The 23,417-nt window shown below is 39.4% G+C and overlaps 1 protein-coding gene across 1 annotated transcript in view; it reads right to left on the reverse strand.

Annotated features, from left to right (window-relative positions):
- Positions 1 to 3,506, reverse strand: part of ARFGEF3 (ARFGEF family member 3) — a 202,821-nt gene extending 199,315 nt beyond the window's left edge. Inside the window, 1 exon segment of the mRNA XM_036767780.1 lies at positions 3,219 to 3,506. Within this exon segment, the coding sequence (XP_036623675.1) occupies positions 3,219 to 3,303 (85 nt within the window). The 5' untranslated portion in view covers positions 3,304 to 3,506.
- Between the last annotated feature and the right edge of the window lie 19,911 nt (positions 3,507 to 23,417).

The following is a 23,417-nucleotide window of genomic DNA, read 5'->3' on the forward strand; positions in this document are numbered from 1 at the left end:
TTTATGTGAAGGACCACCAGGACTTTCCATGATCTGCAGGGGAAATCTCCTATATGTGTTGTCTCATCCTGTTAAGATGTGTGCTCCTTGAGAGCAAGAACTATCCTGCTTTTCAGTTCATATTCCTAGCACTCAGTACAGTATTTTGCACATAATGAGCACTTAATAAATGTCTATTCATTCATTCCATTAAGAGAGGCAGTGTCCTGAAGTAGGAAGACGGTAGTGTTGCTGTTGTTCTGTTTTGGTCAGACCTCTGCTGGAGCAATACATATGGTTCTGGGCACCACCTTTTAGGAAGGATATGGATAAGCTTGAGAGTACAGTTATCCCTTCCATATTTCAGTGATTAGGAGCCCCTACGATATGGAAAATCCATGTAAATTGTTTTGGCCTTCCCTTTGAACTAGAAAAGAAATCGGAATTTTTTCTTTTTCTTTTATGGAGCATTTATAACATTAAAAGATAAAATATGCTGATATTATACAATACCATACATATGTTTTATGTGTTTCTGGGTTTCTAAACTTTTCCTGTGTCGTCTGATGGCCTTTGCATGTCATCTGCTGCTTCTGCAAGACTCCCCCAAAATTCTTGTTTTATTTCTTATGCTGACCTGTGATATATTGAAACCATGATGGGGAAAGTTGCAATGTGGAAGGGAAAACTGTTGTGTATACAGAGCAAGGTGACCAGGATTAGGAAAGGCCTCAAGATCTTACCTTATGAAGACCTAAAAGAGAAGGTTCATGTCTTTAAATAACTGAAGGCCTCTCACACAGAAGATTATTTTAATTTGTGATCAGTCTAATTGCATCAGCCTTCAGTCCTCCAATGGGGCCATATCATACATTTCCTATTATTAGTCTCCTTAGCTTCTATTTAGATAGTAAGCACTTAAATAAATAATTGTTGAATAAGTAAATGAGTATCAAAAACATTATTGGCTTTTTCTAGTGGGTGATCCATTTATCCATCTATTAAACTGAAGCTCATAGCCCAGTCACTGAGAAGGGGAGGGGGTAGTTTGCGGAAATAAACCACACAGGAATGCTCTTATTGTCTTTTATTGCAGTTCTAACCACCCTATGGCTCTAGCATAGTACCAGGCATGCTTTGGGCACTCAATATAATGTTGATTAACTTGAATTTAACATGGTAATTGCCTCAGCCTTCAGCTTTTCCCCAGTTTCAGAGAACTGGCTATTCATGTGCATCTATGTAGTAGGTTAAGGTTCACCAAGATGGTAATTTAATTTTATCAAGATGTTAAGTTTCAGATGCCCAATTTATAATAAATAGGTTTATAAGTAAAATTAACAGACAGGGATTGGTAAATGCTAAATCTGCCCTCCCCACTTTTCATCTAAATTTATGGCTACAGAAAGTTGCAGTGTAATATGAAATGAATACAAGGGAAGTTATACAGAAAAAGAAGCACAGAGATAAACTAACAGCCTTCTACTGTGCCCCCTTTTATGACTTTACTAAATCTGGGTAACCTTGCCCTAGAAGTATTTCAGAACTCTGTATGTACAGTGAATGATTATAGTAATGTAAACACTGGGCTCTGGGTTTTTGAGTCACCTTATTTGCACATTGCAGCCACTTTATTTAAATAATGAATTAAGACTACCACACAGTCAGCTCCATATACAGTTCTTCTTTAAACTCCATGAGGAAATGAGGAATTACTACACTTTTACTATTTGATACTACTATTTTCATAGACTTTTAGAGTTGTAAGACAATGAGATTGGAAACCATATCTAGTCTAAATCTTTCATCTTATAGATGGAGAGATTGAGAGAAGTTAGTAACTTGTGTAAAGTCCTACAGCTGAAGGCATGGTTGGCAACTGGATCTTCCCCAAATCTGATATTTTTTGGTATATTTTCTTTCTTTTTTTTTTTTTAAAAACTCCCTTCTCTGACCAACACGCCCATATCTACATTGCCAATGGGGTTAATTAGTGTGTGATTAGAATGTAAGCTCCTTGAAGACATGGACTGTCCGTTTCTGTATCCCTTTGCTGGCATATAATAGGTGCTTAATAATACTATTTTTTTAAAAACCCATCCATTCATTCATCATTATGAAGTTTTCATTGTAGATGGATGTCGTAAGATTGCCCTGGTTTTGTCACCAGCCTTTTTTTTATTTTTTTAAAGTATCACTATCCTTCCTTTCAATGTCTGAGGAGATTCCTGTCCTCCCACAAATTGCAGTGGAGAGAATGCTGAATTTGAAGTTAGGGCACCTGGGTTCAAATCCCATCTCTGCTATCTGTGTGGCCTTGGACAGTCTCAGATTTTCTGGGCTTCATTTAGTTAAATGAAAAATTATGTAAAATGAGAGGTTTGGCTAAAAGACCTCCTAGGTAACTGCCGGCTCTCAATCTATAATCCTAGGATCTCATCCAATTGGAACTTTTTTCATCATTGTTCCTCTAGCTGGCAGCCTGAGCCCAGTGGGGAAAATAAACTTAGCACCTGGAACTCAGTGCAGTCCTACCCACAATAGGCAAATCCAGGAGAGGGAAAACGTATCACAGACCACACTCCCACTGCAGGGGAATCATTATCCAGGCTTCTGGCCGCTATTTCTCCCTGTACAATAAGCTATATTTGAACAGCAAGATGCCATCCTTTCTCCACTTAAATAAGCCATCTTTGCCGAGTTAGACTCGCCTTTGCCTCTTGAAAAGGGCCGAGGTGATAGCATAGCAGCTTGTTCCCTCTTCCCAGCAGCAGCTTAAGGAACAGGCCACTGGATCGATGCAGCCAATCCAAGCCAGCATCACTGTGCCTTTGATGGGGAGGGAATTAGCAATCCGGTGTTACATTTCAGGAAAGGGGAAAAGGGCTAGGGGTATCGGATCATAGATTTAGAGCTGGAAGAAACGCTTGAAGCCATCTAGTCTAACCCCCTCTTTTTATAAATGGGGAAACTGAGGCTTGGGAAGCTGAAGTGACAGGTCAATTGTAAACGACTGGGGAGTAAAAGTCAGCATGGCAAGCATCACTATTTCACGAAAGAGCAAGCCAAACTAAACCACAGCGAAACCCCAAGCAGAGAAGGAACTGCTTTCCCTTCTCAATTTCTGGTGCGCCCAAAGGGGCGGCCAGTCCAGGGAGCAAAGTGCGGACTGACAGGTGCGCCCACAGCAAACGTTGTCCCCCTCCATTCGCTAGCTCCCTCGCTCGCTGCTTACTTACCTACGGCCAAGGTGCTGCTCTCCTTGATGGCTTTGTATTTGTTCCCGGACGCTTCCTTCTGCAGCTTTCTCAGGATCTCTTCCATCTTGACCTTCGTGGGCACTCCGCGGCCAAAGGGAAAGGAACTGGCTGTAGACACCGGGGTGCGACTGAGCCCGGTCTCCCTCTCCGGTGGCTGTAAGGGTCCGCGCACCCGCTCCTCTACTGAGCGCTCCAGGAGCTCCCCCCCATCCCGCCTGGGGCCAGAAGCAGCCTCCACCGCTACAGCTCCTACTGATGAATCACGCTGGGCTCCATCTCAGAGAGCCACGTCAGTTTCTTCCGCCTCTTCCCCCTCCCCCTCCTCCTCCTCTCCTCTTCTGACGGCTTCTATTCCCCCCTCCCTCTCCCAGAGCTGGCACGCAGCTCGCTCCTAGGTAAGGGACAGGTTTGGTGCAGCCAGGATCCTGGTCAGGCCTGGGCTAGGGACTTTGCCAGAAGGGAAGAGGACTCCAGGGAACTCTAGGGGCAGCCCAAAAGCCTTGCCAAGGCTAAGCTGTTCCATTCCCCCGAGCCCGTATTCAGAAGCCGACTGGAGGCTCGGGAAAAGGTGGAGGAGGATTTCCTGACCTGGAGTTGGGGTGGGATGCTGGGAGGAAGAGGGAGGACCTTGTTGGCCTGGCTGATTCTGTTATTCTGGCCCGAGGGCAGGAGGGGGTGGGGGTGGGGGACAGTTGGTCTAGAGCTGAGGGGAGGGCTGGGAAGCTTTGATGTTGTTTACACCGGAGATTAGAAGTGCTATATGTTATTGCAAAATTTAGTATTGTGACTGCTCCCAGGCAAGGTGAGGAGGGAGGTGTCTTTTTACCCCCTGCGTCTGTACAAATTGCAGCTCTAAGAGTTTTCAACCGCCCCATTCCCTTGTTCTGACTGGTTCCCTGCCCCTTCATCCGTGAAAGAGAAAACAGGATACTCTGCGACGTGGAGATTACTCATTGCACCAAAACTCTCAACTGGTAATTCACCTCAAGCTTTTGTAGAGCATTTCCCAGAAATTTCCTCGATGTATGCAGACTCTTATATCTGGGATATATGTCACTGATTCACAGAATATGAGAACTAGTAGGTACCTTGGAGATGACCAATGCCTCGCTAAGTTATGCCACCACTAAACATAGTCGAAGAGCCAACTATACTGATAGAACTGATGAATTCTGGGGAGCTGGAAGTATGAAATACCACCAGGATGGGGGACGGGGATGGTTTGGGAAAATTTTCAAGCAAATTAGAGAGAATGAATCCTAATTTCATATAAAGAAATTGCCAGATGTAATATTTTTGAGATACCCTCTCCTATTTGATGAGCATCATGGCATGGATAGAGAGCTGGCCTCCAAGCCAGGAAGAACAGTGTTCAAATTTAGCTTCTTGCCGGCTGTGTGATCCTGGGCAAGTCACTTAACTTCTTGCTTTAGGTAAAGTTGACTTGCATTGATATAGGGAGTTTCTTCACCTGGAATTTCTTTATCTCGATGACATTACAGGTGATAATTCCATATTGCTAGCATCAAAGATGTGAGGGACTTCAGAGGTCATCTATTTGAACCCCTCATTTTAAAGATGAGGAAACTGAGGTCCAGAGAGGTGGTGTGATTTACTCAAAGTCACGTAGGTACTGTCATTGTTTTGAATTTTTAGTCCCATGTCCTGTTGTCTCCAACCCCAGTATTCTTTCTAATGTACTAGGTCGCCTCCTAGCATCGTTTTTTTTTTTTTTTTTACAGAACCAATAAACAATCAGGTTCTCTCAATTTGACTTAACAAATGCATATTAAGTGACCATATAATATGCTATGCTAAACACAACATTTAATAGTGAGATAATATTTGTTAGAAGACAAAAAAGAGGTCAAAATAAAGTCAACCTATTAATCTTTCCTTTACCAAGGGAGATTTACTGTCTTTAACTTAGTAGATAATTCTTAAAGAGGAGCCTGAGACTGGGATGGGGTGGGGGGATTGACTTGTGCATGGGGGCCACAACTTAAGAGTAATAGGCAAGATTTGAATGCTGGTAATTCTGGCTCCAAGTCTCACACTTTATCTACTCCATGCTCTCCTTTTCAACTGAAGGGACTCAATGAAAATTTTTCTCCAAGACTCTCCTTTACAAATAATGTAGCACTACAAAGCTAGCTAAAGCTATATAGTTTGCCTCACATATATAACTCAGGTCCAACTCCATGTCCAAATGCAAGATTTTGTGTTCACTGAACTATTTCTAGTTCTTTTTACCAACTTAGGAGGGCACCAGACTTAGAATCTGGAAGACCAGGTTTCAAATCCTGCCTCAGACTCTTGCCAAATGTGTGACCCTAAACATGTCTTTAGCTTCTCTATACCTTAAGTACTTCATCTGTAAAATGAGATAGGTTGGACTTCATGGTCCCATTCCGAATTCTAAATGTATGACCCTATGGCCTCTGAAAATCTTTTTTCCCTCCCCACACCAATCTAGTTGTGTTATTTTAGTCATTGTTTATTGCCTTTTACATCACCTTACATATGCCAGACTTGGTTTCCAGTCCTGGTAATCATCCTTTTTGCCTATACATCATTGCCTTGGCTCATTGTTAGTTCATTCTAGGTTCTTTCATGCTCTGGTTGTCATATCTTCAGTTCTGCTAATTATGCATCCTTGTGGTCCTTCTTATGGCAGTCTCTTCTCTAATGCCATCCTTGCTCTTTTATGATATAATGCATGAGTTAACTTCCAAGATAAATTACCAATTTCTTCCCTCCATCTAGATTCTTTTGTGTCCTTAAGATGAAATTCTTAAAATAACACATCAATAACATGAAAGCCTTTAATTTATTATATATTTTATGGAGAGGCCTGTCTCCCTTACATATTGCGTCAAGACTAATATCTTGCTAAACTTAGGATAAGTTTTAATCTCCTTATCAACCATAATGGGAGCCCCCATGGAGGAGGTGGTATATGAGTTGGATTTTAAAGGAGGTAGTCATTGAGCTAGGTCTTAAAGGAAGAGAAGGAGTTCAATATGCAAAAATTAGAAAAGAATATATTCTAGGCATGAAAGACGCTGCTTATGGCAATACACAGATATAGGAAAGAACGAGATAAGATCAAGAGTTGGTAGTCCAGTCTGACTAGACTAGAACTTTGAATGTTTCAGTAGAGTTTTGATAATACTCAAAATATAGGTCGGAGACAGATTGTATAAAGCTTTAAATGGCAGGCTGATGAGTGAGTTTGTATTTCATCTTACGTGTAATAAGGAACAACTGAAGGTTTTTGAGTAGAGGAGTGATATGGTCAGATATGTTTATTACAAGGATTATTTCGGCAACTCTTTGATGGATTCGAGGAGGATATGACTGGAGCCAGGGAGATCAGTCAGAATATTATTATAGTCTAAGTGATCATTACCTAGGATATGTGTTTAAGGGATGTAAAAAAATGACTTTCAAAAGAAGAAAAGCAAATTATCATATGAAGAAAATCAATACCTGGTAAGTAAATATAAAGTACTTAAAAGTAACACAAAGTAATTTCAAGAGGAAAAAAACTAGTAACTTGGAGGAGGGGAGTGGGTGGGAATAGGTGAGATGGATAGTCTTATAAGGTAAAAAATCATCAACAAAACATTTACAAATGTTTAATAGTCCAATTAAAGGGTAATAGGGGTATGAAATAGTATCCTTTCAACTGCAAATAGAAAAGATGGGTCAGATATCATATTTATTTTTGAGTTATAATCATTAGAAATTGTCAAGTGATTAGAGGTTGGTAACAAAAGAGAAAGAATAATCCAGGATGCCTATGGGGTTTCAAGCCTGGGTGCCTGGGAAGATGATACTACCGTCAAGAGAAATAGAGAAGTTGGATGATGGAAAAGGTTCATTCTGAAAGATGTTGTATCCAGTTCAGGTAAAAATTTCCAGCAGGAAGAAGTCCAGGATGCTGTAGACTAGAGTTTAGGACAAAAATTGGGAAAATCTATCTTCATAAATAAGGTAACTAAAACTATGGGCAGCTGGGTGGTGCGGTGGATAGAGCATTCGGCCTGGAGTTAGGAAAGCCTAAGTTCAAATCCAGCCTTAGACAGTTCCTAGCTGTGTGAGCCTGGGCAAAATCACTCAATCCTGTTTGCCTCAACACCTCACCTGTAAAATGGGTAGACCGCTCCAGTCTCTTTGCCAAGAAAACCCCAAATGGGACCACAAAATGTTAGTCACAAATGAACAACAACAAAACTATGTAAGTGAAATAGATTTCCTAGGAAAAGAGCATAGAGAGAAAAGAGGTAAGGACAGACACTTGAGGGGCATCCATAATATCCTTCAAATAGCGATTCAATAAACAATAAATGTTTATGTAGCAAAGAACTGAACAAAAATAAATGTTTATTGAATTGAATTGAATTCATACTTAAGGGGCAAGAATAGGATTATGAACCAGCAAAGGAAACAGGAATGGTCAGACAGTAGGGGGAGAGCTAGAAGAGAGACTTGACAAGGAAACAAAAAGAAAACAGTATATCCAAAAGCAGGAAAGTCAAGAAAGATGAGTAACAGAAGGCCAGTGAAGTGGCAATAAAGAGGTCACTACTGCCTTTTGAAAGATAAATTTCAACAAAATGTTGGATAGAAAATCAGGTTGCAAGAGATTAAAGAATAACTGGGTGAACTGGTCTCAGACCATAGAAGAGCTCAAAAATTTGGATTTGGAAAAGCAAATTAGAGAAGTAGAGGAAAAATCGGGAAGAGAAATGAGAGTGATGCAGAAAAACCATGAAAAACAAATCAATGACTTGCTAAAGGAGACCCAAGAAATTACTGAAGAAAATAACACCTTAAAAATAGACTAACCCAAAAGGCAAAAGAGCTCCAAAAAGCCAAAAAGGAGAAGAATGCTTTGAAAGGCAGAATTAGCCAAATGGAAAAGGAGGTCCAAAAGACCACTGAAGAAAATACTATCTTAAAAATTAGATTGGAGCAAGTGGAAGCTAGTGACTTTATGGGAAATCAAGATATTATAAAACAGAACCAAAGGAATGAAAAAATGGAAGACAATGTGAAATGTCTCATTGGAAAAACCACTGACCTGGAAAATAGATCCAGGAGAGATCGTTTAAAAATTATTGGACTACCTGAAAGTCATGATCAAAAAAAGAGCCTAGATATCATCTTTCAAGAAATTTTCAAGGAGAACTTCCCTGTTATTCTAGAGCCAGAGGGTAAAATAGAAATTGAAAGAATTCACCAATCACCTCCTGAAAAAGATGCCAAAGAGAAAACTCCTAGGAATATTGTCACCAGATTCCAGAGCTCCCAGATCAAGGAGAAAATACTGCAAGCAACCAGAAAGAAACAATTTGAGTATTGTGGAAAAAAAATCAGAATAACAGAAGATCTAGCAGCTTCTACATTAAGGGATCGAAGGGCTTGGGATATGACATTCAGGAGGACAATGGAGCTAGGATTAAAACCAAGAATCACCTGCCCAGCAAAACGGAGTATCATGCTCCAAGGCAAAATATGGATTTTCAATAAAATAGAGGACTTTCAAGCTTTCTCAGTGAAAAGACCAGAGCTGAATAGAAAATTTGACTTTCAAATATAAGAATCAAGAGAAGCTTGAAAAGGTAAACAAGAAAGAGAAATCGTAAGGGACTTACTAAAGTTGAACTGTTTTGTTTACATTCCTACATGGAAAGATGATGTGTATAATTCATTAGACCTCAGTATTAGGGTAGCTGAAGGGAATATACACACACACACACACACACATATGTATGTATGTATGTATGTATATATATATATATATATATATGTATATATATATATATATATAGACAGAGGGCACAGGGTGAGTTGAATATTAAGAGATGATATCTAAAAAAATCAAATTAAGGGATGAGAGAGGAATATATTAAGAGAGGGAGAAAGGGAGAGATAGAATGGGATAAATTATCTCACATAAAAGTGGCAAGAAAAAGCAGCTCTGTAGAAAGGGAAGAGGGGGCAGGTGAGGGGGAATGAGTGAATCTTACTTTCATCAGATTTGACCTGAGGAGGGAATAACATACACACTCAATTGGGTATCTTACCCCACAGGAAAGAAGGAGGAAGGAGATAAAAAAGGGGGAATGATAGAAGGGAGGGCAGGTGGGGGAAGAGGTAATCAAAAGCAAAAACTTTTGAAAAAGGGCAAAGTCAAGGGAGAAAATTGGATAAAGGGGGATAGGATAGGAAGGAGCAAAATGTAGTTAGTCTTTCACAACATGAGTATTGTGGAAGGGTTTTGCATAAGGATACACATGTGGCCTATGTTGAATTGCTTGCCTTCTTAGGGAGGGTGGGTGGGGAGGGGAGAGGGGACAGAATTTGGAACCCAAAGTTTTAAAAGCAGATGTTCAAAAAAAAAGTTTTTACATGCAACTAGGAAATAAGATATGCAGGCAATGGGGCATAGAAATTTATCTTGCCCCACAAGAAAGTAAGAGAAAAGGGGATGGGGGGTGGGGTAACAGAAGGGAGGGCTGACTGGGGAATAGGGCAATCAGAATATATGCCATCTTGGAGTGGGTTGGAGGGTAGAAATGGGGAGAAAATTTGTAACTCAAACTCTTGTGGAAATCAATATTGAAAACTAAAAATATTAAATAAATAATAATTAAAATAAAAAAAAGAATAACTGCGTGGTGAGGAATCTGAAATAGCTGTTTTAAATTATTATTCCTTTAAAAAACTTCTCCAATACAAAATGGATACTCAAGCTCAATGTTAAAGTCACACTACCAAAAAAATGGAAGAGAATAAAATCAGGTACCTCTCATAGCTGCAGCAAAGGATAGAGTTTTTAAATCCAACAAGGTGTAGAGATCATTACAAAATATAATAGACCATTTTGATCACATGAAATTTAAAAGCTTTAAACAAACAAAATCAATGCAGCTAAGAAGAAAAGAGAAGTTGATTGTGAAAAAAATCTTTATATTAAATATCTCTGATGATGATCTGTTATCCAAGATACAAAATGTTCCCAACTTAGAGTAGTTTCAAGCTACTATTAAAACTTAAAACTCCAAAAGGTTTAATAGCTTAAAGTTGAACTGCGACTTTTGAAATACTTTGTATATGCAAGGCAAATAGGGAACTAACACAAATATATGTAAAGAAGAGCTATTTCCCAATGGATAATCAGCCAAAGTATATGAACAATTAGTTTTCAAAAGAAGAATTAAGAACTACTAGCAATCATACAAAAGGTTGCTCTGAACTACCAAAAATAAAAATAATAAATATCTAAACAACTTTAAAGTTTAATCTCACACATAGCAAACTGGCAAATATGGTAAAAGATAGAAATAGTCAATATTGGAGGAGCTGGGAAACGAGGTACATCCATATACTGCCAGTGGGGGTGTGAATTGATTCTGGAAAGCAAATTGGAATCCTGCTTATTTTTAAAAGTGACTAAAATGTCCATAAACTTCTGCCTAGGGATCCTACTGCTATATACATACTCCAAAGAGGTAAAAAAAAAATATAAAAATCCCATTTTAACCAAAATTTTCATAGTAGCACTTCTTGTGAATTTAAAGGGTTACAAAAGTTCTGATAAAATTAACTCATGATGAAACCAAAGGATCTCTTTGAAATACCAAGCAAGGAGGTTGTGTTGGTAAGCAAAATGGGTTCCTTAGCACTTAGTTCAACAAGTGCCCTTGAATAGTTTGGCTTTTGTTCCCTTTGAGTAATTCATTGAACCTTACTAGGTGCTAAGTCCCAGGCCCAAACCCCTATTAGGTGTAAAACCTTAGTGGGTGTGGATTGGCAACTAAGGTGGGACCCAAGGTGGAGCTAACTCCAGGGAGGGCCTAGTTTACATGTCTGGGAGAGCAGAGGCTTTTAGACCACATGGGTTTAAGTCTGCCTCTTTGTGATGATTCTAGGTCACATAGGTGAGTCGCATGTGTGACTCACCCTTGATGCTGAAAAAGATATAAAAACCAGGGGTTGGCTGTCTGTTCTTTGGAGCTCTTTGCCACAGCAGTGGTGGTGCGTGACTCTGGGCCAGCCCTTGTTCTGAGCTCCCAGGCTGAACCTAGATGTTGGTAACTATGAATTGTATTGGGTCTGTCTGTTGATATTTGTAATTTGTTTGTATTTTGTTCTGAAGTTCAGGGTGCTGGCTTTTTCCCCTGAACTAAGTGAATGCTGTCTGTATGCTGGATTAAAGTAAACTTGTCAACCCCTTCACCTTGCTTTCCTTAGTTAAGCAGATCAAAAGAAGATGTGCTGTTGGCACCTTTCCGGGTGCTGGCTGTGGGTGGATCTTACACCCCCACAGAAGCTGCTAGCCAGATTGTTGAAACAGAGGTACAGTTTTATCTTATACATTCTGTGAAATACTAAACCCCTTCAGATCTGCTCTCTCTCATTCTGCACAATGGGAGGGTGGTAAAAGATACATTTGCACAACAACAAATCTTCATCTAAAGGAATTAAGCATACAAAATACCAATTGGCACATTGAAGAAGAAGGTTAATAGACAATAGGACACTTTTTTCTTTTTTAAAAATTCATTATTTATTTATTTTTAACATTTTTTTTTTAAATTTGAGTCCCAAATTCTCTCCCTCTCTTCCACACCCACTGAGAAGTTAAGCAATATATCAATTATACATATGAAATCATGCAAAAAATTTTCCATATTAGCCATATAACAAAAAAGTAAGAAAAACTATATTTCAGTTTTCCCTCAGAGTTCATTTACAGGTAGATAGTATTTATCATCATAAGTCCTTGGATCAATTTATTGATCAGAGTAGCTAAGTCTTTCACAGTTGATCATCATTACAATATTGTTGTTACTATGCACAATGATCTCCTGGTTCTGCTCACTTCACTTTGCATCAGTTCACATATGTCTTTCCATGTTTTTCTGAAACCGTCGCCCTCATAATTTCTTACAAAATAATAATACTCCATCCCAATCATATACCACAACTTGTTCAGCCACTTACCCATTGATGGCTATCCTCTTAATTTCAAATTCTTTGCCACCACAAAAAAAGAACTTCTATAGACATTTTTGTACATATAGGTCCTTTTCCTTTTTATTTGATCCCTTTGGAGTTATTCTTCGTCCTTCATTTTCTAAGAGTACCAATGGTATCACAGGATGATGTCTTGACTTGCTTGTGAATAGGATTTCAGTGAGGCAGAGTTGCACAAAGTCATCTGCCTCATTTTTTCTTCCTCAGTATTGAAGTCCAGTGGCAGGACAAAAGTCAAAATAACTGGTAATAGCCCAGGATGCAGTGGATGACCTTGGCATCTTTGATGCCTGACCAAGCTCTAAGCACTCCATAGCACTGGCTTCAGCTGTCTTTATGGCTGCTGGAATAAATTGTTGTCATCTGCCCATTTTGCCAGGGAAAGTCTTCACATGTTTGGGGTAAACATACCCCTAATTCACTGACAGGTTTGAGACCTATTGGTTACCCTGAACCTGGGTCTAGCCCATCTGCCAAAATGGTTTATCAGGATGTGGACACTGTGCTTGCTATAGCTTCTTGGAGCTACAGGTGAGAGTTGGGTGCAGGTGGACACCAAAGGTGGATAAGCAGCTTTGAAGAGGGCTCAGCAAGCCCTCATACCAAATGTGCTAGTCCTCCCTGAAGACCCCATATACCCTTCTTTTTGGAGTACAGACCTAGTAGTGATATTGCCGGGTCAAAGGATATGTATAGTTTTATAGCCTTTTGGGTATAGTTCCAAATTTCTCCGGAATAGTTTGGCCAATTCACAACTCCACCAACAATTCATTAGTGTACTTATTTTTCCTCATCCTCTTTGGCAGTAGGTGAAGAGTGGTACCCCAGAGTTGTTTTAATTTTCACTTCTCTAATCAATAATGATTTAGAGCATCTTTATATGACTATAGAGAGCTTTGATTTCTTCTTTGGAAAACTGCCTGTTGATATCCTTTGACAATTTATCTACTGGGGAATGGCTTTTGTTTTCATAAGTTTGACTCACTTCCCTATATATTTGAGAAATGAGGTCTTTATCAGAGAAACTTGCTATAAAAATTTTTGGTATTATTTCATTGTCTATGGTACCTTTCAGAAAAAATGTAGTTTCCCTGATTATCTCTTTTAATTCGGTCTATTGTTGCTTACTTTGCCTGAAATCATGATTGCTACCCCTGCTTTTTTTTGTACTTCAGGTGAGGCATAATAGATTTTGCTCCAGCCCTTATTTTAACTCTGTATATGCCTTCACCAAGATAACAAATTATATTTCCCAGGAGGCTATGCAATTAGCCCCTGGAAGTTGGTTGGGGGCTACAGAAGAAAGCACCTCCTACCCAGAGGTTAGGGAGGGATATAGAACATTTAGGGGAAGGCTAGTATGATTTTCTACTACATCACATTGCTGACAAATAGATTTTTAAAGAGAAAATTTCTAAGAGACATAGCAGTTCAAACCTGACAAAACTCTCTGCAGATTTGACAAGGAATAAATAATATGTGTTTTTGCTGCTGTGGGAAATATTTTGAAATACTAATTATCAGAGTTTAGTTGGAATTTATAACCATTTCATCTAGCAATAAAATAAGCTGAATCTTGCATCAAATTCCAGTTATGTGAAATTTAAGAATCATTTAATTTGAAGATTTAAAACTTAGAATAGAATGTTTATAATTCAAATACCTACATATGTGAATTATATCATGTTATGCATGTATGTTATGTATAATATAATGCTGTCTTTATTTAAGGCAATGCAAACTATAAAACAAAAGCATCAAACCTTAGTTATCCTGGATTCTCTGTGAATAAGTCATTTTGATGACAAAATTTCCAAATAGCTGAGGATTTTTTGTTTAAATATTGCAATCATTTGATTTTAATTTTACCACATGAAAAATGTTTTTTTGAAATGTATGATATATTTCCCTGTCAGTTTGAACAGAGTGTAAAGACAATAATTTAATTTAGCTTTTTCTTTGTGATGAAAGGTTATCATTATTTTAACTTTCATGTATTAAAAATTTTCTAAAATGTATGGCACCCTTCCCAAATTGGCTCCAACCTACTTTTCCAGGTTTATTATAAATTATTCCCCTTCACACAGTCTATCATCCAGCCAAGTTGACTTTCTTGTTTCTCTTCATACAAGATCTTTTATCACCCCACATCCCCATTGCTTTGACATAGATTGTCCCTATTCCCAGAATGCATTCTTTCTTCAAGTTAATCTCTTATAATCCTTTACTTCCTTCAAAGCACTATCTAAAAGCCACCTCCTACAGAAGACCTGTTCTGATTTCCCCAGCACATAATGCCCCACTGTTTGTGTTTGTGTGTATGTGTGAATGTGTGTGTGTGTGTGTGTGTGTGTGTAAACATGTGATTTGAGGCCCAGAATCCCACAAAACTGTGGGATCACAGTGAATCAAACAGACAGGTTTTATGGGAGCTGACCCTCAATGTCTCATTTTCTGTCTTGTAAGATTTTTCCCCTGGCATCATTGTTTTCACCTAGAGTTACCCCAGGAAAATCTCCAAAAATAGGTGAGTTTTAGGAATGTTTATGTTTTCAGAGATATGGTTAAAAGGGATTTTCAGCTCCCATATAAGCATTCTAGGTACTAAGTGCATTATTAAACATTGGATTGGACAGCCTTCATTTCACACTACAAAAGATACAAAGAACTCAAAAAAAAATAAGGCACCCAAAGAACACATAGGAGATCATAATCAGCTACAGCAGGCACAGAAAGCCTTTGAATTAGCTTATAAGCTATTGGAAGAGTAGTAAATTTGAGGATACCATTAGGCATTCCTTTGACATTCTGTTCTCTCTTTCCTAGAGTTCTATATGGTTCCAAGAACTGTAGAAATATCTCAAAGTTTAAACTCCTACAGAAGGTAAACATACTTAGAGGACTGTTGGTTAAGCAATCTTTTTCCCATTAGACTTGTACTAACTTACTAACCATGGGAATGGCTAGGTTTGGCAAGGTCAGGTCCTTTGCTTCTCTAAACCTTGGGTCTATATTACTGATTCTTTAGCTTCAGAGATCACGTGGGTCCCTCCCCAAGAGACAAAACTGCTCGAGAAATCTCCTTACTGTTCTAGAAGGTCCAACCCCTGAACTCTAGAATTGGGTACCCCTCCAACTTGGAGTTGTCCACAAGGCAACTCCCCAAGGCCCAAGAAATCTCCCTTCTCTAGCTAAAAGGTGAGATTTCTGGATCATGCTGCCTAGGAATTTAAGAGCCTTCCTCTTCTACATAGGAGGTGAGAGAACAGAAACATTGTTCAAAGTACTTCATCCAGGTCAAGTGGGCAAGCACATAGCTCCTTCTACCATGTGCATCTGCATGGAATTCAATGCCCCAGTTGCTGATTTTTCTTGGGCTTGGACAGTTCAATCTCAGGATCTCTTCTGTTAGATCACTTGGGTGAGTTCATGTATGTACTTTTGCTGCAATGCAGCCATTATTATTTCCTGATGGGAGAGACTCTGCCCAGTCACAGGCTTCCCTGCCCCCTGGATCAGGTCCACTTTGTTGCTTGCTTTTCTATTTTCTGAACGTGACAAAATGTTAAAAAGCCAAATTCACTTGCCACCTAACTTTCATAGATTATGGACTAGAAAGCTCCTCCAAAAAGGACTTGTTCTCCTCACTCCCAGTTAATTAGTCATCTAGAAGATAGTCCCAATCACAAAAACCATTCAGCAGTTGTTGTTTAAATAAGATGCCAGTGTCCATGCTCTCCATGGGGATGTGCCCCTCCAAACAAAAGCTCATGCCTGCAAGTTCATCAGATTGATTGGGGAAGCTCATCAAATTGATTGAGTACTTCCCAGATTGACATGACTTACACACAAATATCTGAAGCACAACCCAGGCTTCCAGAAGGAAAAAGATCTGTCCTTCTTCCCTTTACACACAAATGACCACCTGAGAACAGCAAACTAGGTAGAAAGAAGAATTCTTCTTCATTTACTACCATGACAGTACTGCAGACCCAGCTGCTGTATGTAACTAAACAATCCTCTTACACATCACTGGGACCTGCTTCTTATCTAAGGTGGCAGAACTGAGGGTATCCAGCAAAGCCCACAAAGGTAGGCAAAGTAGGCAAGCAAGCTAGGAAATAATATGCATGTGTGTAGGCGAGAGACAGAAATAAGGAAGGACATTTCTTAATAAAACTTTTGGTAAATGTAGATATTTTAATGCTACAAATTCTACTCTATGTGAGTTCTGAATATAACACCCGCATCCACATAGATTGGGTGGTTTTCCTATATATTCAAAGGGAAATATAACTACTGATTGGCTGAGATAACTGAGCCACAATTCTATGTACCTGGGTAAAGGGAGAAGAGAATTCTTCAGATAATTACAGAGTTTCAAGAGGTAATACAAAAAGAGAAGTGCAGCCTTTTAAAAAAGTTTTATTTATGTGTTTTGCTTTTACATTACAAATATTTACATATTACTTCTACTTTAATAGAGACTGGAGATGTCCTCTGGAGCTGGAGACATGTGGGAAATTTTTACAACCCTAGAAGTTGCATCAAGGGGACTCTCCTGGGTAAGATTGTTTTCTTTCTCCTTGGGCAGCCTTTTAGTGTTTTCTCATAACCAATTGGAGGTCATGTTTCCCTCTGGAAACGTGGCAGAAAAACTGCCAAACCATGTGGGTGGAGGTGTCATATGAGTATTTATTTTGTGATGAGTCAATTCTAATGTGTTATATTGAAGGCTCAAAGATTTCAGTGGACAGCAACACAAAGAGAATGTAATTTTCAAATCTTGCCTAGGGCATACAACTCTCCTATTATTATACCCAAGCTCTGGTTTCCACTGAGGTGGAAGGAGAGGAAAGACAAGAAGCTAAATCCCTATAGCCGGCAATGGGTCTCTGGCAGTGTACCCAGGCTTCATAGTGTCTCCTTGTTCCACTCCCTATGAGACTTGCTCTGCTCCTCATTCCCTTTGCTCCTAGCTCCTGTGGTGAAATGCTATTGACAATCACAGGCAACACAATCAGGGTTGTCTGCTCTAGACAAATCTAATTCAATCCTTTGTTTATTCGGAAGACACCCCCCCCCACCCACTTAGCACCTATCCAGTTCATTAGACTATTATCCAGTTTATCAGCTATTAAACCCCACTGTTAGAAGTTATTATTCTAGGAATACAAGGATAAAATATGGCTCCATATATAAATTCATGTTAATAAGACTAACTGTAAAAAGGCTCAAGTGAACTTCTATTTTTTGGGGGGGAGGGGGAAGGCAGAGCAATTGGGGTTAAGCGACTTGCCCAAGGTCACACAGCTATTAAGTGTGTCAAGTGTCTAAGGCTGGATTTGAACTCAGGTCCTCCTGACTCCATGGCTAGTGTTCTACTCACTGTGCAATCTAGCTGCCCCTCAAGTGAACTTCTACAAGAAATTTTAGTAGGGAATGATCATGTCCAATCAGGGAAGGCTGCTTACAGGAGATATAGCCTGGGATGGGTCTTAGAGAAAGATGGGTGTTTGAATAGGAGGAGATGGCTATTTGGAGGAGGAGCTCATTCCAGGCCTGAGATATTTGTGTGAGCAAAGACAAGAAGAATAGCTAGGGGAAAGGATGAGAATGGGGGATGGTGAGTAGTTCGGTTCAGTGTGATTGTAGACTATAGAGCGGGGTGAAGAGTATTGTATGAGAGATGCCTAGAAATATATGGTATAGTACTTCACATTTTTATTGTACCTTAAGGCTTAGAAAATACTTTTTACTCCACCACATTGGCTTCTAAGAGGTATATTAAAAGGCCTATTTGGAGTCAGAAGACCTGACTTTGAAATGACATTTCAAGTAAAAAAAAATCTGGGTATTGACGGGGAAGGGTACAATAAACATTTCTATAGTGCCTATCATGTGCCAAGCCTTGTGAACAATATATTATCTCCTTGGATCCTAACAACTACCCTAAGGTGTAGGTGCTATTATCATCCCCATTTTATAATTGAGGAAAGAAAGGTTAAATGACTTACCCAGGGTCACACAGATGTCCAAAGATGGATTTGAACTTAGGACTTCCTGACTCCAGGTCCATCAATTTATCCACTGTACCACCAGCTGCCTCTGCTGAGTAGAAGAAGCTCAGTCAAGATGAGCCAACCCTGTGCTATGGCAACCAAGAAAGTGGTGCTTTGGAAAAAGAGCTAAACGTAAAATCCCAGTTCTGCCACTTACCTGCGTGACTTTGGGTAAATAGCTTAATCTCCCTGGGCTTCTATTTCCTCATCTGTAAAATGAGGGGATTGGACTTGACGGTCTCTGAGGTTCCTTCCAACTTCAGATCTATAATCTTATGATCCTAATATAATCTTACTTTAAAACAGGAATAGTGTCCAGGCCTGAGGTGATAATGATGTACTCTGCCAAACAGACCATATCTAGAGTACAGTGTTTAGTTATGGGCACTACACTCATAAACTGGAGATTATCCTGACAAAGATAACGAGGGTGGCTTATGCTAGATGGGAAAAAGCTGAAGGAACTGGAAACATTAAGGGGTTGGGAGGAGGACAAGGTAACATGACAACTGTCTTCAGGTGTCTGAAGGACTTTCAAGAGAAAGGAACAATAGGTGGTATTAGGCCCAATTTAAGGAAGAATGTCTTAATAATTAGAACTATCAAGATGGCCTGCCTAGCTGTACCGGATCTCAAACAGTATTATAAAGCAATAATCATTAGAACAATCTGGTACTGGATAAGAAATAGAGTGGTGGGTCAGTGGAATGGATTAGGTACACAATACACCAGGCCTACGCACCCTGTGGCCTGCCAAAGGACTTCAAGCAGCCCATGAAAATTATAGTGGTTGTTTTCCAGGCCTGCAATGCATAGTAATAGATGACCATAGTAATCTAGTGTTTGATAAACCCAAAGATCTAAGCTTTGGGGACAAGAACTCACTCTCTGACAAAAACTGCTGGGAAAACTGGAAAACTAGGTCTAGACCTATATTTCATACCATATAGCAAGATAAAGTCAAAATGGGTACATGATTTAGACATAAAGGGTGATACCATAAGCAAATTATGGGAGCATGGGATAGTTTACTTGTCAACACTATGGATAAGGGGAAAATTTATGAACAATTAGGACTATCCAAAAGCAAAATGGGCTGACCTGGGAGGGAGAGGATTCCCCCTCTCTGGAGGTTTTCAAGCAAAGGCTGGCTGACCATTTGCCAGGTGTGTTACAGAGGATGCTGTTGTTCAGGTGTGTCAGCTGGACTAGACAGCTTCGGAGGTCCCTTCTAGGATTTTCTATGGTTTCCTATTATGAGACTCCAGGCCCTGCTACTCACTATATGTCTGATTCACCTCTCTGAACCTCATCTGTAAAATCAAAGAGATGGGTGAGATGATCTCTGAGATATCAGCCACTCCCAAACTCTATGAAACCTAAGATTTCAGTGACAGTTGTCTGAAAGATAGATTAGAATGGATTCAGAGAAACTATTTAGGAGGCTGTTACAAGGTATTCAGATGAGAAGTAATGAAAGCTTATGCTAGGGGTGGTTACAGGTGGAGTAGAAAGGAGAGGACTCATTGAAGAACACCTGTGTGGCTTTTGTCTTATGGGATAAAATTAAAGAAAAGAAAGGGAGAAAGGATTGCTGTTTTCAATTGTCTCTAGCAGCAAAACATTTAGAAAACCTCAAAAGGCTTGTCGATTTGTTTCAGGGACAAGAGGATATAGCAGCAGCTGGGAAGCTGAGTTCTCTCTATTCACAGTAGGCCAGGGAAGAAAAGAAACAGCTGGATGAAGAGAAACAGAAGGAGGCAGGCCAGTGAAAGAAAACAAAGCAGTGACCAGAGATCAGAAGTATCCTCTGAAGTTTTACACTGGTTAGAGGCTATTGCCTCTTTACAAGCTTCAAATTAACCCTCTAGCTCTCGTGACCACTCCTCAGGACTCTTGTTGTGGTTTCATGGTGTGTTGTGGGGTCACCTCAAAGAATTCAGACTCAGACCACCTCTAATCTAAGTAAAGGCATTTATTGAGGGTGACCCTCTCCAGCAGGCTGAGTTCCAAGAGGAACCAGCAACTTAGTGAGACAAGATAGGCAATTTTATGGTGTAATGATGCTGATTACACAACAGAAATCGTGAATATTGAAAAGACAGGAGGGATTTGTCAAAGGATTAAGTAATGGGGGAGGGGTTTGAGCCTCAGTGGAACTGTGTATGTGATTACCCACAATACATACAGAAAAATCCATTGGGGTGGGGCATTTATGAATGATAATGATATTATAATAAGCCTCTCTATGTCATAAGTTTACTCTAGGTCAGTTCTTTGCTATTACTGCACAGGTACCATCTTAGTGGAAACCCTTTCTATGGTTCAGTGGCCAAATATCCTGGTCATGCTGCTTTCTGATTGGCTGGCTATTGGGGTCCTGTTTGATCAAGATGGATAATTAGGTATTGTGGTCCTGACTTGGGCTAAATGGATGATGTGATTGTGGTTGAGTACACAGGCATACCTGTTTAAATATGTGGATTGGATCTGGGGGCAGAGGCTAGCTAGAGGTGGTGGCTATATTGAGTCTGGGGGCGGTGGTTCTGCTGTTCAGCCAGGCTTGTGATTGAATTTGGGGGTTTGTGGTGTGGCTAAAGCCAGACTGTGTGGTCAAATCAGGCCATGCCTGTTGTTCAATGAGGCCCATAAGGAAGTTAGACTATTTGGGCCCCAGGGCAGCTTTATTTGGACTCCATCACTCTTCCCAGTTCCCTCTGGGAGAAGAAAGAATCTCTCTCCTAGGGAGTGAAATGAAATAGGCAAAAATCAGTTTACTCTTCCAAATTTTCCCCTAATGCCTCCCTTCTTTCAAAATCAGTAGGGCACAGAATTTTTTTTACAGTGGTTTAACCCTAGCAGCGTTGTGCCCTATACTAAGATGGCAAAGCCTCTAGCCTTGAGGTGATATGATCATTTTTATCTAGATTATTCTCTGTACAACGAGGTGTAAAACTTCATCAAAGCTACCAGACAGTTGTTTATTGTTTTCTTCCTTATACACTCCCATAACATTTTATATGCGTCTCCCATGGTTTTGTCATGCTATATTTTTTATTATAGACATAAGTCTACCCCACTCCGAAGAGGCTAAATTCCATGAGGGCAGAGACTATCGTATTCATCAGTTTATCTCCCCAGCAAAGAAGAGTACAGAGAATATATACAGCAGGTGCTTAATAAATGCTTGTTCATTTGATTTTGTTGAAATTCTTCAGTGAAATAATATGTGGAAGAGTAGTTTTAAAAAGCAATTGGTTCCTCTTGATGTCTTAGGTAAACCTGTTTGAAATAGCTGGAATAAGGTCCTAAAACTTAATTAATTGTAGCTACCCTTCCCCCAGCTCTTCCTTCTTATGCCCCCCCAAAATCAACCAAATGTTATGAGGATTTGGAAGTGACCCCACTTTGGCTAAGCCTAGAATAAGTGAAATATAATCAAGATGTAAAGTATAATCCCATGTAAAAATGCCAAGGATACCATATTTCACTGCATAATCATCGCAGATTTAATGCCAATTTTTTTTTTTGCAAAAAAGTGGAGTGTGACCATTAAGTGATACCCTTTTTAAAAAAAAAAAAAACTTGTGCAGGTATTACTTTAAAAATCAATTACTAAACTGTCTTTGGTGCAAGATCAGGATGCATGGAATACTTGTGAATATACATTAAAATTTGGAAGATGCAAGCCTTGCCATATCACTAGACTTAGCAGCTTCGCCTGCCCACTTGCTCCCTTTCCACCTATGGCTCTTCACTGGGTTCAGTGACAACACCGTTTAGTACTGCAGCGCTCTAAACAAACTATACTAACAATGCCCGTGGGCTGAGAATGCATGAGAGATAAGTGAGTATCCATATGCCACTAGTGAATACATTGCTGCGTCTGTTTACCTTTTAAGACGCTTGAAGAACAGAATTATACCATGAGATGATTATGCAATGAAAGGTTATAAACTAATTTTTGGTTTGAAAAAAACAGGGTGCAACGATTATGTGGTGAAATACGATACGTCAATATTTATCTAGAAGAGGTTGTAAACCAGGAGATCTATGATTCTTCTTGAGAGTTAAAGGAAGCAGGATTTGAAGGAAAACCTCCAGGTAGTGACCCTATGAAGAGAGAATTGTCAAGATACTTGGAGCTGATATACTGTGGATTCATGAAGAACCAAGAGACTGTTAAAGAAGTCAGAGAATTTTTTTAGACTAAAATGAAATTTTTAAAACCAGGACAGCTAAGGAGAACTTCTGTGCTCGAAGAAGGGGGAAGCTAATTAAGGGTAACGCTATAAGCTATAAATTCCTTCTTGAGTTTTGTTTCAGGAAAAAAAATTGTGTTTGAAGACAAATTTACATATTTTCTTTTGCCAAACAATGGAAATTTTGCAATCCAGTAAGTTGTCTTCCTAGCCCTAACAACCAGAAAATTTTGGCCAGAATGCCCTGTGATTGTAATTCATTCTTCTCAGGTGCATGGTAACATATTCTTTTGTACTGGGTTTCTGTTAATTTGCATTCTTGCCATATTTTGAGTTATTCCTGATGTTTTAAGTTGCTTCAAATATTTTTGTAAGTAGGCAATATATGAAGTCTACATACATAATATCTGTGGATAGAATGTAAGAGGGTTACCACGCTGGAGTTTGGGTGTGATTGTGAGAAGTAAGTTACGTGGCCCTGGAGAGAAGGAACTTTGTTTTTCCAGTGACTGAGGGAATATAAGAAAAATATCTTTGGCCAAGTCTTCGATGTGAATGTTCAGGTGAACTAGGGAAAAATTAAAGCTGAAAACAACTGGAAAAACTTCATCTATGTGAGTTTAGGTCAAGTTGTTAAGAAGTCACTTGAATCTGGACTTGTGAGGTTATCTGCCCTTTAAATAGGTTATTTGCCATAGTTCCATTGTCTTGTAGTGACATAGCTTGTGGCCTTTCAATGACTAATTGACTGAGTTTCCAAAGTGAACATAGAGGGAGATGGGCACAAGAGTAAAGGAAGTGCACTTGGAAATTGCAAAAAAAAAAAAATGTATTTTTTTCCTCAAAATCATCAAAAAAAAGTT

This window comes from Trichosurus vulpecula, chromosome 7, assembly GCF_011100635.1.
Source record: "Trichosurus vulpecula isolate mTriVul1 chromosome 7, mTriVul1.pri, whole genome shotgun sequence".
In the NCBI taxonomy this organism is placed as follows: Eukaryota; Metazoa; Chordata; class Mammalia; order Diprotodontia; family Phalangeridae; genus Trichosurus; species Trichosurus vulpecula.